At 37.8% G+C, this 17246-nt stretch overlaps 2 protein-coding genes across 2 annotated transcripts; both read left to right on the top strand.

Annotated features, from left to right (window-relative positions):
- Positions 1 to 435: 435 nt before the first annotated feature.
- LOC143730740 (DBH-like monooxygenase protein 2 homolog) lies at positions 436 to 10014 on the top strand. Its single transcript, XM_077221310.1, has 13 exons — positions 436 to 764; positions 1344 to 1490; positions 2650 to 2802; positions 3591 to 3674; positions 3762 to 3917; positions 4052 to 4154; positions 6757 to 6923; positions 7011 to 7099; positions 7977 to 8073; positions 8999 to 9058; positions 9172 to 9302; positions 9396 to 9504; positions 9590 to 10014. Exons 1-13 carry the CDS (start codon positions 498 to 500, stop codon positions 9728 to 9730), a joined length of 1704 nt encoding a protein of 567 aa, XP_077077425.1. The 5' UTR covers positions 436 to 497; the 3' UTR covers positions 9731 to 10014.
- A 407-nt stretch (positions 10015 to 10421) lies between these two features.
- dusp23a (dual specificity phosphatase 23a) lies at positions 10422 to 16857 on the top strand. Its single transcript, XM_077221309.1, has 2 exons — positions 10422 to 10823; positions 16049 to 16857. Exons 1-2 carry the CDS (start codon positions 10548 to 10550, stop codon positions 16250 to 16252), a joined length of 480 nt encoding a protein of 159 aa, XP_077077424.1. The 5' UTR covers positions 10422 to 10547; the 3' UTR covers positions 16253 to 16857.
- Positions 16858 to 17246: the final 389 nt, after the last annotated feature.

Raw genomic sequence — 17246 nt, 5'->3', positions numbered from 1 at the left:
ATGTATACAGTGAAGACTATCCAGTGTTTTACATTGGATTACTTTATATAATGTATTTACCTGAAAACTACTGTTACTTGTCTTTAATAAAGTTTCAAATTTATATTAGTTAAGCTAGTAGGTTTAGCTGTGGCTTTGAAATTGGAATAGAGAAAATTGGAATATTGGCAGTCACCGGCCAGAAACCTTTTGGGCAAAAAATATTTTTTTTGGCCGTTTATACATCTTTCATTTACAATTCAAATATATCACATGTATATCAAAAAATGTTTGTTGTTCATCTCAACATTTCTTTCTAATAATACTCATGCTCAGTGTTTTACAATAATAGAGTAACATCAGGTGTGGAACCGGATTCACCCGAGTGAGAGGAGGAGGACTGTGAGGTGAGGGGAGGTTACAGACCGCTTACAAAGAGCGCTGTTAAAGTGCACTACTGAGCAGTCTCATGTACACAGTCTTCTCAAACATCTTACACAAAGACTTGAAAAGGTAACATGGGCCCATTATCTCTGGTCCTGCTCTTGCTTTCGGCCCAGTGGTCCTGCGCTCAGGAAGACCCTCTTCTGCCTTTCTCTGAACACCTGGACCCCGAGCACAATGTGCGGCTGAAGTGGGGCTTTGATGAGATCCAGGGCACCATCTTGTTCGAGCTCACTGTCAACACCAGCGGCTGGGTCGGGTTTGGCTTCAGCCCTAAAGGAGGAATGACTGGAGCCGATATCGTCATTGGAGGAGTTGGACCGAAAGGCAGTTACTTCACGGTAAAGTCAAGAAAGACTGACACTGATAACTGTCAGAGTCACTTACAGTGGATACTTTTATATCCTGGACTCTGATTCATATATGTATTTCATAGTTAGTTAGAGCATCTTTTATATAAATTATTTTAGTCCTTCACATTACCAAGATTCAAGACTGATGATAACTGTCAATAACTCACTTCAAGTGGAGTTACAAGCTCTTCTTTATATTCTTGATTCTGATTCATAGTGATATGTAATTAATATGTAGTTCATTAAATATAAGATTTTATATTATAAACTTATTTAGTTTTCTCAGTGGCTCTAAGCTGGGATATTTTGGAAATTATTTTATGAGTGTGACAAAGACAAGACAAAGTCTACTTTTGTATTAGACGTATAAGTTAAATGATATTTGTTTCCAAACTAGATGTTCTAAATAGATGTAAATGTTGGTAAATGAACCTGATATTGTAAGTGTTTTGGCCTTTTGAAAACTATACAACTAGTTTGAACTGGACTGGGAACTGTACATCTACAAACATAAAGACAAAAACATGTTGCTATGCGTACATACATCTTTGTTTTCCTGTTGTTCAGGACCGTCATGCTGGGGGGAATTCAGTACCTGTGGTTGACCAGCAACAGAACTACAAACTCCTGTTTCTAACCGAGTCTGACGGGAAAACTGTCATGAAGTTTCAGAGATCTATTGAGTCTTGTGATGAAAACGATTTACCCATCACTGTGAGTCCTCAAACAACATTCCCATACTACCATGTTTTGAAAGACATTAATACTTTTATTCAGCAAGGACACATTAAATTGATCAAAAGTGACAGTAAAGACATTTATAATGTTACAAAAGATTTCTATTTCAAGTAAATGCTTGGACTTTCTATTCATCAAATAATTGTACCACAGTTTCCACAACAATATTAAGCAGCACAACTGTTTTCAACAATAATAAAAAATTTTAACATACTAGAATGATTTCTGAAGAATTATGTGACACTGAAGACTGGATTAATGATGCTTTGCATCACAGGAATAAATTACATTTTAAAATATATAAAATAGAAACCAGTTATTTTACATTGTAATAATATTTCACAATATTACTGTTTTTATTGCATTTTTGTGACAAATGCAGCCTTGGTGAGCAGAAGAGACTTCTTTTAAAAACATCAAAATATCATTATCATTTAAAAAACCTTTTAAAATGTGATGATTATGGACTTTAACAATAGAATCAGCCTATAATTTAACCTTTCACACTACCATTTTTAGAGATGAAAATGTTTAAGATTAAGGTTTGGGTAGTTGAAGAAATATCCAGCAACAAATGATGTCCTACATGAGTAAGCAGAAAGGATAAATATACAGTTTGTTCCTGGAACTGGGCTAATGATAAACAGAACACCTACTTACTGAATTTGATATCCCATGTTCTGTTAAATCAAATGCATGTTTGCAATTTACGAACTGTGATGCGACTACAAAGAAAAGTACTTACAAAACCATCAGTTTCACTCTCCCCTTTTATTATGTAGTACTCAGAAGTTTTACCCAGAAAACAATGTGAACGTAAGACCTACGGCATTGAAAAAACCCCGAAATTGTAAGATCTTAAGACTGTGGGTGTCGCCTTTCAGGGTCCTTTCACTCCCATACTGGAAATACACACTAGGACCAGGAAGTTTGTACCGATTCTGTTTGTAGGAAATGCCAATTGCAGGCTTTACTTAATCTAAAGCTGCTGATGTGATGGACTGTGTGACTGAACTCAGGAACCCTGAAAGTCTAGATCTGAAACTACTAGCGAAAGAGTTTCTCATTTGTCAGTTCAGTTTTTTCAGCTGGTATCTGCGGATCAGATTTATGTTTTGTTTTATTGCATGATCAGAATCTTCCCATGAAGCTGATCTATGCGTACGGGCAGAGCGATGACATCGTGTACCATAATAACCGAAGGGGAACGAAAGAGGTGAACCTGTTGAAGTACATGCCTCGTGTCACTCCTGCAAACAGCAAGTATTTCGACATGACTATGGTCAATGTAAGAGAATTTTACTTTTTCGTTTTGCCTTATTTATTTTAGTATGTTTCATTTAGCAGAATTTTTTTTAAAATATTTGCCAATTCGTTATTTGAGCTTTTGATAATCAAGAAAAAAATTTTGTTCCTTCAAAATGCACAAAACTTTGACCTGGTGCAAATAACAAAGAGACAAGCAATATTCCAGGTTAAAGTTCATATTTGTCCTATCAGGCTTTAACTACAACAAGCAACATAACATTTAATCAGTTGCTTGGTTACAATTTATTTTATTTTACATTGAAGAATAATTGGTCCAAAACCCAGGTGACCAATAAAGCATGGTCTTTGAGAAAAAATGATGTCATAACATTTAGACTAGACAATAGAAAAGTCGAGTCACCTTTATTTTTTAGGGAGCTTTATACAATACAGATTATTTCAAAGCAGCTTGACAGTGATCAACAGAAAATAAATCACACATTTCCAAAAAGAAAAAAAGTCTCATTGTTCAGCTGTCACTAGAGGGATTTTAAGAACAATGTGGGGCTAATTCACCAATAAAATATGTATACATTTACATTTATACATTTGGCATACGCTTTTAAGGTACATTTGATCTGTTCAAGCATTCCCTGGGAATTGAACCCATGACCATAGCCGTTGCTAGCGGCTGCGCTAATGTATGATCTACAGACGCTATCTATCAGTGGGTCATTCTTAGTGAATTCCCAATGATTCTCTTTGACTTAAAATGTCTAATATAGGAACTTTCACTTTACATGTTGACTAAATTCATGATAATTTCAGTTCACTGTACCAGCCAATCAAACCTACTATCACTGCAAGATCACGAGAGCCCCGACTTTTGATCACAAACAGCACATTTATCGTGTAAGTGAGTCTATGAACTTCACACACATGATCTATCCACCGATCTGTCGATCATCTTCATCTCTGACTTACTTTCTTCATCACCAGATTGAGCCGTTCATCACAAACTTGGACCTCGTGCATCATCTGCTGCTGTACCGCTGCCCGCCGACTGTGACGGAGCCGTCTGAAGCGCAGTGTTACACCCAACTGAGTGGCAATGAGTGTATGGAGACCATGGCAGTGTGGGGAGTTGGCGGAGGGGTCAGTCTCTGTTCAGATATCAAACATTTTCATCTCTCGGTTACATTTTCTCGTTTTTAAATGACTAATATGGAACATTTGTGGGGTCTATGAGTGATCAAAATATTTTGGATTTGTATATCCATTTCTTTCAGGCGTTTGAACTTCCTGAGATGGCAGGACTTCCAATTGGAGGAAATGTTGGAGATTTTTTCTACAGGCTTGAAGTGCATTACAACAACCCAATTAAAAGTGCAGGTCAGTCAGTAGTGGTTTACAGTGTAAGATATCACACTGTGATGAATATTTAAGGTCTTTTGACCTTAGTACTGAGACAGCTCTCATTAGAGTCACAAATGATTTGCTCTTATCATCTGATCGTGGTTGAAAGTGAAAAGGTGAAAGTGACACGTGATGGCCAAGTATGGTAACCCAAACTTGGAATTTGACCTCTGCATTTAACCCATCCAAGTAAGTGCACACACATTAGGAGCAGAGTAGTGAGTAGTGAACACACACACACTGCAAACGTACACACACCCGGAGCAGCGGGCAGCCTTGAGTGGCGCCCGGGGAGCGATTGGGGGTTAGGTGCCTTGCTCAAGGACACCTCAGTCATATTCCTGCCGGTACTGGAATCGAACCAGTAAACTTTGGGTCACCAGTCCAACTCTGTTACCATTAGGCCATGACTGTCCCTTTTATCTCTCTATTAGTGTTACTTGATCTTACTGCTGCATTTGAAACTATCAACCACAACATTCTTTTAAATAGACTAGAAAACTATGTTGGCATTAGTGGAATTGCACTTGCATGGTTTAAATCATATTTATCTGACCGTTATCAGTTTGTAGCAGTAAATGAAGAGATGTCTTATCGGTCAAAAGTTGTACCACACTTGTACCACAACCCACCCTGCACTTGTACCACAAGGCTCAGTACTACGACCGCTGCTGTTCTCTATGTACATGCTACCCTCACACACACACACACACACACACACACACACACACACACACACACACACACACACACACACACACACACACACACACACACACACACACACACACACACACACACACACACACACACACACACACATTATGTACATGCTACTCTTAGGAGATATCATTAGGAAGCATGACATTAGTTTTCACTGTTATGCTGATGATACTCAGCTGTATATTTCTTCACACCCTGACGAAACTCACCAATTCACAAAACTAAACGAAGTGCATAGCTGATATAAAAAACTGGATGTCTAGTTATTTCCTACTACTTAATTCTGATAAAACAGAGATTCTAATTATTCCTCACGTAATAACCTAGAATACTGTCTAACACTTGATGGCTGCTCTGTCAAGTCCTCGTCGTCAGTAAGGAACCTGTGTGTGTGTGTGTGTGTGTGTGTGTGCTCTTTGATAGCAATCTCTCATTTGAAAGTCACGTGTCTAGTATCTGTAAAACCGCATTTTTCCATCTTAAAAATATATCTAAATTACGTCATATGCTCTCATTGACAAATGCGGAACAACTAGTTCATGCGTTCATGACATCAAGGCTAGATTATTGTAATGCTCTACTGGGTGGTTGCCCTGCACGCTTAATAAACAAACTACAGCTAGTTCAAAACCCAGCCGCTAGAGTTCTTACCAGAACCAGGAAGTACGACCATATTAGCCCGGTTCTGTCAACACTGCATTGGCTCCCTATTAAACATCGTATAAATTTTAAAATATTGCTGATTACTTACAAAGCACTAAATGGTTTAACTCCCCAGTACTTGAGCGAGCTCTTAACGCATTATAGTCCTTCACGTCTATTGCGACCTCAAAACTCCGGCCAGTTGATAATACCTAGAATATATAAATCGACTGCTGGCGGTAGATCCTTTTCCTATTTAGCACCAAAACTCTGGAACAATCTTCCTAACATTGTCCGGGAAGCAGACACAGTCTGTCAGTTCAAATCTAGACTAAAAACACATCTCTTTGACCTAGCATTCACATAACACTCTATAGACTTCTATAATTCAATGTTAGGCTGCTTAGTTTAGATCAGCCGGAACCGGGAACTCTTCCCATAAATCCTGATGTACTCGTTACATCATAAGAAGAGTGGCATCTACGCTAATATTAGTCTCTCCGTTTATCCCGAGGTTTACCGCTGTCCGCCGGATCCAGGCCGTATCCGGATCTGATGAAGGACCTGCGCCTGGACACACACACACACACACACACTTCAGATCTGATGGAGGACCTGCGCCTGGACACGACGACAACGCAGTCCTGAAGTGTCACTAGTCTTTCCCCTGTGAAGGCCTCTTTCCCTTTACCTCTGTACAGATAATCGTTGTCGGGATAATTCCGGTTCATGTGGCTACGCCGAAGCGATAAAATTCTGTATTATAATTTTTAAGGCCAGACAAGTAGTTTGTTGAGGGTTGGTTTTGTAGGGAAGGACTACATGCCTGCGCACATATAATTCAAACGTGCATACCTATAGAATTAACTCTTAATACGCATGGGCACGACATCAGCGTTCTCGCGGGTTCGCGTTTTTAAAGTTTGCGTAGAGAGAATTTAAGAGTTTTCTGTTGGAACAGTGTCGTGTTAGCGGCCGCTAAGTTAATAACTAATGATCGTTGCGACGGAAGTGAATCAATTAAAACTAACTTTATCTGGACAATAACTTTATTCTAGAGCTGCTGTAAAGCCTAAACAATCTCTGTTACTTTGATTTCCTATTATCACTGTAAAGCTGCTTTGGAACAATCTACATTGTTAAAAGCGCTATATAAATGAAGATGACTTGACTTGACTTTTGACATGATTAAACAATATCCCTCTCTACACAGGTCGAGTTGATAACTCGGGTCTGCGATTCTATTACACATCTGAGCTCCGTCAGCATGATGCAGCTGTTTTAGGGACAGGGCTTGTAGTGGCCCCGGGTTACGCCATCCCACCCAAAGCCAAATCCTTCCTCACGTACGGCCTGTGTGACACTGCCTATATTCCAAAGGTATGATATATTAGCTACTCACATTCTCTCAGTCAAAGGCAGACTCGGCAGATGACTGGGTGATCTGTTGTGTTCTGTTATCGACAGGTTCTGGAGACGTCACATGATCTTCAGGTGTTTTCTGTGATGATGCACACACACTTGGCTGGACGGAAGGTGCGAGTCGGACACTTCAGGTAAACGTCAAAACCATCAATAACTGAATTAAAACTCACTAGAATATCAAAATGAAAAATAATTTACTCACACTCATGTCATTCCAAACCTGTGTGCTTTTCTTTCTTCTGTGGAAGACAGGAGGAGATGTTCAGCAGATTGTTCATGCTGCTTTGTTCCATTTAATAATAATAACTACTTTTTATTTGTGTTTTTTATGTTAATGAAAAAAAAGTAAGATAAAAAAGTAAAAGGTTTGTTTGATCTGGCAAAATTAAGAGTTTTTCCTCATTTTTCTAATGAGAAAAAAACAAAAAGTTTCACCGAAAATTTTAAATTATCCCATAATTTACAGCCATCCTAGGAGTGTATGACTTTTTTCTTTCAGCCGAACACAATCGGAGAGTTATATAAAATAATATCTTGGCTCTTCCCAGCTGTTGAATAGTTTTTGAAGCTCCAAAAAGCGCTTCCATCCATCATAGAAGTAATCCACACGACTCCAGGGGGTTAATAATGGTTAATAAAGAAGTGATGGGTTTCGTAAGAAAAATATCCATATTTAAAGCTTTATAAACTATAATCACTGGCTTACGTCAACGAGCGAATGTGCATTCATGAGAGAGTCGAGATCTGGTAGAAAGATGACCTCTGACCCGACGAAATCCTTTGACATTTTTCTTTAAAACTACTAGTTTCTCTGATCCCTAACTTTATGATCTGTTTCATGTTATGCATGTTGTTTTCTGCACTCTTTGCCTGCTGTCGTGTTTGCTTGCTATAATATTGCATTGACTTTAAGTTTGAGAAAAGACACTACATAAAATAAACTTATCTTTCACTGCTCAAAATGTCTAAAGGAAAAACAAAACCTAAGTATGTTGTTGTCTATTTCAGAGGAGAAAAACAGATTGATTTCTTAGTTGCGGATGAAAACTATGATTTTGAATACCAAGAAGTGACAAACTTGGGCCGAACTAAGACAGTGAAGTTGGTGAGTATGAAATGATTTGAATCATTGATAAACTTAAAGGGTTAGTTCACCCAAAATTCTGTCATTAATTACTCACCCTCATGTCATCCCAAACCCGTAAGACCTTTGCTCATCTTCACAACACAAATTAAAATATTTTTGATGAAATCCGAGAGCTTTCTGACCCGACATAGACTGCAACGCAATTACCACTTTCAAGGCCCAGAAAGGTAGTAAAGACATCGTTAAAATAGTCCACGCGACTCCAGTGGTTCAACCTAATCTTATGAAGCGAAATAAAATAAAAATAAAACAGAAATAAAAACTTTATTCAAAAATGTCTTCTCTCCGACGCGGTTCATTTGAACACCTCGTACGCCTGTGTGTGACGCTGACACGGGATCCAGCCAATACTGAGCCAGCGTTCTGATGTAGAACCCGGAAGTGCTGCGCTGTGTGAACACGTGAACAGCGTCAGAGACTGACACGGTAGAAAATCTTTATTTTTGTTTGTTTGTTTTTCGCGCACAAAAAGTATTCTCTACTCTTCATAACATTAAGGTTGGACCACTGTTGTTTGACTATTTAACAATATCTTTACTACATTTCTGGGCCTTAAATAAGTGGCAAAAATGTTGCAGTTTCATCAAAAATATCTTAATTTGTGTCCAGAAGACGAATGCGGGTTTTACGGGTTTGGAACGACATGAGTAATTAATGACAGAGTTTTCATTTTTGGATGAACTATCCCTTTAACATGCTGCTCACTTTACAGGGATTTCAATACTGTATCTAATATATGCAATTTATCATGCCATACAGTACATCACGAGTATACGTTAGTCGAGCCGAAAACAATGGTTTTGTCTAGTCTAAAGGAGGTTTAGTTTATTAAAATAATTATTGTTAGTATTAAGCAAAATGAAACTGCCTTTTTCTCTTTCAGGGTGACAAATTGCTGGTGGAGTGTACTTATAATACTGAAAACCGTGCCAAACTCACATGGGTTGGTCCAAATATTGAATTTTTCTTCATGTTGCTTTACATTTCAACTGCTTCTTTACATTGACATGTCTTTTGTGTGTGTGTGTGTGTGTGTGTGTGTGTGTGTGCCCACAGGGGGGGCTCTCGACTTCAGAAGAGATGTGTTTGTCTTTCCTCTTCTACTATCCAGCTATGAATCTGAGCGGCTGCATGAGCTTCCCTAATGTAACCACTTTAAGATCTGAGATGGGAACGCCCAGTCAAAAGTAATTCACTCATAAACACTAGTGTCATCCCAATGTGATCCATGAATGCGTTTAGCCCCAAAAATCACCTTGGCTTTTATTTGATAATTGCAGTGCTTGGCTCAACATGATGAACAACATGACTTGGAATGACACGTCTATCAATCAATACCAACAAACACTGAAGAAAATTGATCAGCTTGTCATAATTGCAGATTCATTCGTAAGTGTCCACACCTCTACAACATGCATCAATCACTCATTTTTTGAAGTTGCCACCTAACCGTGTTGTGAATGTGTAATTCCAGAAGAACATATCACGCAACCCAGGGATGATTCCTGATCTCAGAGCCGTCCCGTCTGCACCCTGCATGAGCGCTTGTGCCATCAAACGTCTTGCTTTGATATCGCTGCTCCTCTGTTTGACAGTGCATTGGGCTTCTTTATGAAACCTTCATGCAAAATACTAAACCTGATGTTCTTTCAGTGGCTGTGATTAAAAGTCAATCAATCTAGATCAGGAGAGAGAGAGCTCCACCCTCAATGACAACCAGAGGGAAATCCTACAAAATTTATGTTGAATAACAAAGGTGTGATTTCCAGCTCTAGAAAAATCATAAAATCTTAAAGGGTCATGGAAAATTCTATATTCAATATTGTTCTAATATATATCCTTTTCATTGAATGTTAAGCAAACAAGCTAAAACAATAAAACTACACTGACATAAAAAAATAGCATGCATTCATGCTGACATATATATTTTTCTTCTTCTTCACAAAAGCTTTAAAAAGAGAGCTCAATGGCTTGGTGGTTATACCTTTTCTAACATGTATTCAATTTCAGAATTAAAATTCATTGTGATTTTTTGGGGCAAAGTAGAAAATTGGGTCTAACTGTTGTGATAGTTTAATAAAAAAATAATTAAAAGGCTCCAATTAAATAAAATAAAATAAAGGATTTTTATTGAAATGTTGTTCAATATCAATATGCTGTACAACTGTGTTTAGTAGCCAAGACTTTGTACTGTAGCCGATACATTTTCACTGGAGCAAATAGTGTGACAACTAGCCCCGGTCTCCGTATAGGTATACCATGTCAATTTAATGTATTTACATGAATGATGTAGTAGTATCCTGTTATGCAATGCTTGTTTGACAGTCACAGCGGGCACGCCCTTGCAGTGCGATTGATTCTCCGGTTTAGTGGCTTTATAAAGCTGATATGAAGAGTCAAAGAGCATTACAGCAGCAGAACTTCATGCAGACATGTCGCGCGCTTCCGCCACTCCGCCGAACTTCTCGTGGGTCCGACCTCAGAAACTCGCCGGACTGGCCTGTCCTTCAGTAACTCCGCATTTTAAGTTCCTGGTGGAGAATGGCATCAAACACCTAGTGTGCTTGTTAGAATCAATACCACCGAAATATGAGATCTGTCCAGAGCTCACCCTGCATCACATCAGCATCGTGGACTTCACGCCACCGAGTCTGGCTCAAATACTGCGATTCCTGAGCATCGTGGAGGAAGCCAATGCTAAAGGGGAGGTGAGGGTGGAAAACACTTTATAGTTAATAGCTCCATGATCGGATTAAAAGCCGACAGCTTAATTTTCACGTTTTTTGGACATTACTACTCTAAAATGTATGGTCGTTCAAATCTATATATTTTTTTAAGTTCAATAATCATAAATGAATGTAATTGGTCGATGAGTCAAGCGTAGAGAAAAGAAACGGGTGACACGTGACACCGCTGATCGTGTTTAGCGCTTCCTTTCTTAAATAGTACATTTGTACATAATCTGAAATCGAATTGACATGTATATACAAATACATAGAATAAATTTAAAAAAAATTATACAACGAATTTATTTCAATTCATAGCCTATGGCCATTTGCATTCTTTTCCGTTTTATGCAATATAGAGTAGACTGAGTACAGTTGAGACACTTTATGCGTTTTGATTTTTCACACAAAATTAGATACTGAAAAGAAGTGAATTTACACATGACGTTTCATTAGCTTGTAGTCTAAGATATTATCAATTAATAATAGCCATAAGCAGGCCCGGATTAAGAGGACTTTGGCCCCTGGGCTATAGCAACACCAAGGGCCCCTTTCATCTGATTGCCACACCACAGTCTTCTACCGCAATCAATATTTTTTTATTGTTATTAAAGGGTTAGTTCACCCAAAAATGAAAATGATGTCATTAATGACTCACCCTCATGTCGTTACAAGCCCGTAAGACCTCCGTTCATCTTCGGGACACAGTGTAAGATATTTTAGATTTAGTCCGAGAGCTTTCTGTCCCTCCATTGAAAATCTATGTGCGGTATACTGTCCTTGTCCAGAAAGGAAATAAAGACATCATCAAAGTAGTCCACGTGACCTCAGTGGGTTAGTTAGAATTTTTTGAAGCATCGAAAATACATTTTGTTCCAAAAATAACAAAAACGACGACTTGATTCAGCATTGTATTCTCTTCCGGTTCTGTTGTGGATCCGCGTTCATGAGTCCGCTGACGTAAGACGAGCTGACGTGTGTCTGGTGCGCCCGAGCTTCGTTTACAGTCTGAGGGAGGCGCACGCTGTAAACAAAACAATCTTTTCAAACATGTCTAAGGATTTCGACACAGGGGAAGACTTGCATTTTTTTTTAACCAGACATATTTATTTGAACCCGAATACACGGACGCACCAGATACACGTCAGCTCGTCTTACGTCAGCAGCGTCACTGCGGACTCGTGAACGCGGATCCCCAACAGAACCGGAAGAGAATACAATGCTGAAACAAGTCGTCGTTTTTCTTATTTTTGGAACAAAATGTATTTCCGATGCTTCAAAAAATTCTAACTAACCCACTGAGGTCACATGGACTACTTTGATGATGTCTTTATTTCCTTTCTGGACAAGGACAGTATACCGTACATAGATTTTCAATGGAGGGACAGAAAGCTCTCGGACGAAATCTAAAATATCTTAAACTGTGTTCGGAAGATGAACGGAGGTCTTACGGGCTTGGAACGACATGAGGGTGAGTCATTAATGACATCTTTTTCATTTTTGGGTGAACTAACCCTTTAAAGCTGCAGTCCGTAGCTTTAACCCTTTGTCGCCATCTCTGTTCGAAAACGGTAATTGCAGTTATTTGCGGAATTATCAACTTTACGTGGGTTGTACATCGGCATGAAACAGCGCGGATGAATCCAATGTTTTGAGGTGAGTGTGCGGCTGCTAATCACCGCGCCGGTGTGGATACGGGCATTCAGAATCACACATTATACTTTTTGGAAGTATGACCAATATTAGAATTTTCAACAGAAAATAACGTCTGAACAAGTAAGTAACATCCACTTTTGTTCTGATCAACTAAGGGGGAAAAAAAGCATTGCAGTAAATCTTATTTTGTACAAACGAATAACAATCATAGTGCTATGAAATAAACGGTGTATGAACAGAATCCCTGTTATGCATAAACGTGTTATAATATAACATAATATTAACATCTTATGACAGGAAAATTTGGATATGGAATATCAGGATAAAAATTACTCCACATCATTTCTTGGTTCATTTTGGGAACCTTTTATTGATAAAACATTTTTACCCCCTCCCCTACTCCAGATATGAACTCAAAAACATAAAGGTTGCCAAAATCAGCAAAAACATTACTCATACTTCCTCAATAAGTAGCCTACTTAACCATGAATCATTTAAAGGGATAGTTCAACAACATCACCCTCATGTTGTTCAAAACCTGTATGAATTTATTTCTTCTGCTGAACACAAAAGAAGATATTTTAAAGAATGGTGGTAACCAGACAGTGACGGCACCCATTGACTTCCATAGTAGGAAAAATATATATTAAGTCAATGACTACCGTAAACTGTCTGGTTACTTACACTATGTAAAATATCTTCTTTTGTTTTCAGCATAAGAAAGAAATTCTTTCAGTTTGAACAACATGAGGGTGAGTAAATGACAGATTTTTTGTTATAACTTTCATTTTACATAGGGTCTTACAGTTAAATAGTATTTTTTTGAAGCTTTAACAGAGCAGAAATCCTTTATGATATCATTAAAATCCAGTCACTGTTTTAATAATCGAGTCATTCATTCAACCGATTTGTTCAAACAGCTGTTTGATTAAACGACGCAGCAAACGAGGAGTCATTTAATCATTAAATGAATGGATTTGTTCATAAACGCGGATTATTCAGTAACGAATCACCACTATCAGTTTCAGAGATTGTTTCTGCTGTGGTTTCATTCTGGAATTTTCATCGGCGAAGTGATGATAAACCAAAACGTAACTCTCAATGTTAACTTATTGGTCAACTCATTCATTGTTGCATAACATAGCCTATATAACATTAGCGATAGTGCTGATATTTGGGGAAAACTGCGCTTTTACTTGTGAATATATCACATCATTTTATATTATGTAATATTACAATAAGACAAAAACCACGTAGACCTTGGATATTGGACCTTTATGTTCGTCAAAAAAAAGTAATTCGGCTTTTTTTTTATAATATAAAAAACGTGGAAGATTTTAACACGGGTGAGTTGTGGGAGAAAAAACACTGACATTCTGGATTCAGACTGCAATAAAATCACCGACTAGCCCCTATAAATATTGAAAATACCTTACGATCCACGAGAAACAATTACCATCCAAATAGTTCTTAACTCATTAACTAACTTCAGCTGCTTGTTTACCTTCTCTGACGTATAACACACGCGGATCGGTGACGCCGCAGGAGGGGAAGCTAGCGCTGCTGTCCTGCACTCGGGGTCTTACACGGCCACGCATGAAAGTCAACCAAAGTATTTAGTTAGTTTAGGAATTTTTGCATCTCTTTTCTGTCTTTCGAGTTTGTTGTCCTTTTTTGTGCACCACTATCAGTTTTTCCCATCATTTTTGCACTCTAGCGAGCGATTTATACCCATGTTCTATCATGAAAGCATAACGAAAAGAGGCGTTTCTCAACGTCATGGCGCAAATTGTAGAGTTAATTAGATTGGGTGGTGAATTATATCAGTCAGGCACATTTTCCAATAACTTCTTGTTATTTTATTATACACAAATCAAGCACCTATGATTTAACAATCTCATTTCCTCCAGCCAATCACGGGCCCCAAATCCCGTGGCTTAAGCCCTACCTAGCCTTTATGTTAATCCGGCCCTGGCCATAAGAAGTTTATATTTTCCACAATTAGCTAATAAAATTAAGTGAAAATTAGGCTAATAAAATTAGGTAAAAAAAAGGTGCTTTTTGTCTCAACTGTACCCATATGTGGTCCATTTGAGACAGTACCATGGTACAGTTGAGACTCCCATTTTTAATGATGTAAAGGTACTAACCGTTCATTGCAAATATAATACAGACAAATAAAGAAAATAACAATTGGGAAACATGTTTGTTTATTCATCCATTTAAATAGCACTGGCTAAAAAGTATAAAACAGGAACAATATATTTAATATATTCATTAATAATAACAGTTTAAATATCACAAATATCAAATGTTATTTTCATTTGCGTCCTATGCTAGCTAATTACGACGTTTAACCTGTTATCATAGCACTGAACAACTGAACAGTGTGTTTCCTAATAGAACTCTATCGTGGGGACAGATACACGTGTGTCTCAACTTACCCCGCCCAGTTCTCGAGATTTTGCAATGACCTTGCATGGCGCAATAGTGCCGAAGTTATGACGTCACTTTGCAGGACGACTCGGAAGTTAGCGGCGCATGGGTTCCCTCGATCGAAAAGCTATGCATTTCCCCAATAGGAGAATCGCAAAAAATAAGATCTGTGTTCAACAAAGAGTTGTGACCCTTACACGTTTTGTCTATCAAGATAATCTTTACAAGTTAATCCTAAATGTATACATTTTGAAGCCTATATAAAGTTTAAAAAACCACAAGCAGGTTATAACTGGTGTGTTTTATGTCATAGATCAAAACGTGAAAATATTTAGAGGCTTTGTTAAACACAGACCTTATTTCAGGCGATTTAGCAAAAACCCATTCAAAAAACCCATAGACTTTATGGCGGGGAACCGGAAGTGCTAAAATGCTAACTCACTTCCGCGTTTTGGCCTACAAAGTGGCATCATAACTTCGGCACTCTATACCATGAAATATGCCAGTTTTTAGAGCACAGAATAAGGTTTGTGATGATACCAGTTATGTTTAACAGTCACATAAGAATAATACGATATATTCATTGTGGACTGTGCAAGTCTCAACTGTACATAGTCTACCCTTAACATAAATGTAAAAATATGTGCAATTAACATCGTCAAAATAAATGTTAGATCATTAAAATGCTTAAAAGGCCGTTCCGTTCACACCAAGAATGATAACCATAAAGATAAGGATAAAGATATAGTTTTAAAATCGTTCTAAATATAAAAGAATAGCAGAGTCACACCACAACTATAACGGGTCGATTAAGCAAGGAGAAATTATATCGTTGTTTCGGAACCATTCTTCCAGCTGATGAGCGATAAACACATCGACAGCCAATCAGAATTAATATCGCTTTAAATATCTCGAGCTTTTAAAGGTGCAGAAGACAAACCTGCAACACGGAGATTAAACAGAACATTATCGTGAATTGTGTGGACGCAATTAGTTATTGCTCTTGGTGTGAACGGGCCTGGTGTGCTATAAAAACAGATTTATTATAATGTAATAAGTACTACTTATCTGTTGAGATGTATGTGGTGTTTTAATGAGCCATGTTTGATTCTCAGGGTGTTGCGGTTCACTGTATGCATGGTCACGGCAGGACGGGGACTATGCTCGCCTGTTATCTGGTGAACACGACACACATCTCCGGCCTGGAGGCCATCAAAGAAATCCGCACACTTCGAAACGGGTCCATTGAGACGCAAGACCAGGAGGAAGCAGTGCTAGAGTTTCACAAACACATTCAAAACTGTCCTCAAAAACATTAAACCCACATTTAGATCTGTATTCTGTACACTGACTGACAGGTGTGTGTGTGTGATCCATGTTCTTCACCAGGTGTTAAGTCTCTCTCTCTCTCTCACACACACACACACACACACACACACACACACACACACACACACACACACACACACACACACACTCACAAACACACACACTCACAAACACACACACACACACTCACAAACACACACACACACACACACACACACACACACACACACACACACACACACACACACACACACACACACACACACACACACACACACACACACACACACACACACACACACACAAAGAACAACAGTTTTGCTTAACCTAACCCACTCTTTAGGTAACGATGACATGAGTGTGTTGGTTAATACAGAAAAGATGAACTTTTACTGCCTTATAATATAACCCTGATATTAATACACAACGCAGATTAAAATGCCACATTTATAGCTACAGTTACACGAAGCCTGTTTATTTCTATTTAACAGTCCAGTTAATCTTGAATGCAATTTGAATTGGGTCAATGATGCTTTTGTTTGTATTCAGATAATGATTGATTAAAAAATGCAATAAAAATAAAGCTTATTCACAATTTGTTTTCACCTTTTCTAATTTCATTTTCTGAATTAAAATCTATAGTGATGTTTGTGGGGCAAAGAAAATGGGTTTAACTTTCCTGATATTACAATGAAAAAAGTCTCACTAAAAGGCTGAAATTATAAATTAAATATAGAATTATGTAATTAAACCCTTTAATATAGTGTCAGCATAATCTTATTTAAAAAAAAAAATCTAAAATATAAACAATTCTTACATATTTTTACTGCTTTAAATAAAAGCAGGAACAAAATTGAATGTTTTTCAAAACAAAAATCCTGAAACAAAATATTTTTTTCCCAAATATTAAAAAATATATTTTTTGTAAAATATTGGCTGAAATTACATATTATTATTATAAAAGTTATTATAACTATTGTGCAA

The sequence above is a fragment of the Siphateles boraxobius genome, unplaced genomic scaffold, assembly GCF_051911475.1.
Source record: "Siphateles boraxobius isolate OS27281-9 unplaced genomic scaffold, OSU_SipBor_1 80, whole genome shotgun sequence".
In the NCBI taxonomy this organism is placed as follows: Eukaryota; Metazoa; Chordata; class Actinopteri; order Cypriniformes; family Leuciscidae; genus Siphateles; species Siphateles boraxobius.
The sequence above is the reverse complement of the archived record's forward strand: the minus strand, read 5'-3'. Positions and strand labels throughout refer to the sequence as shown.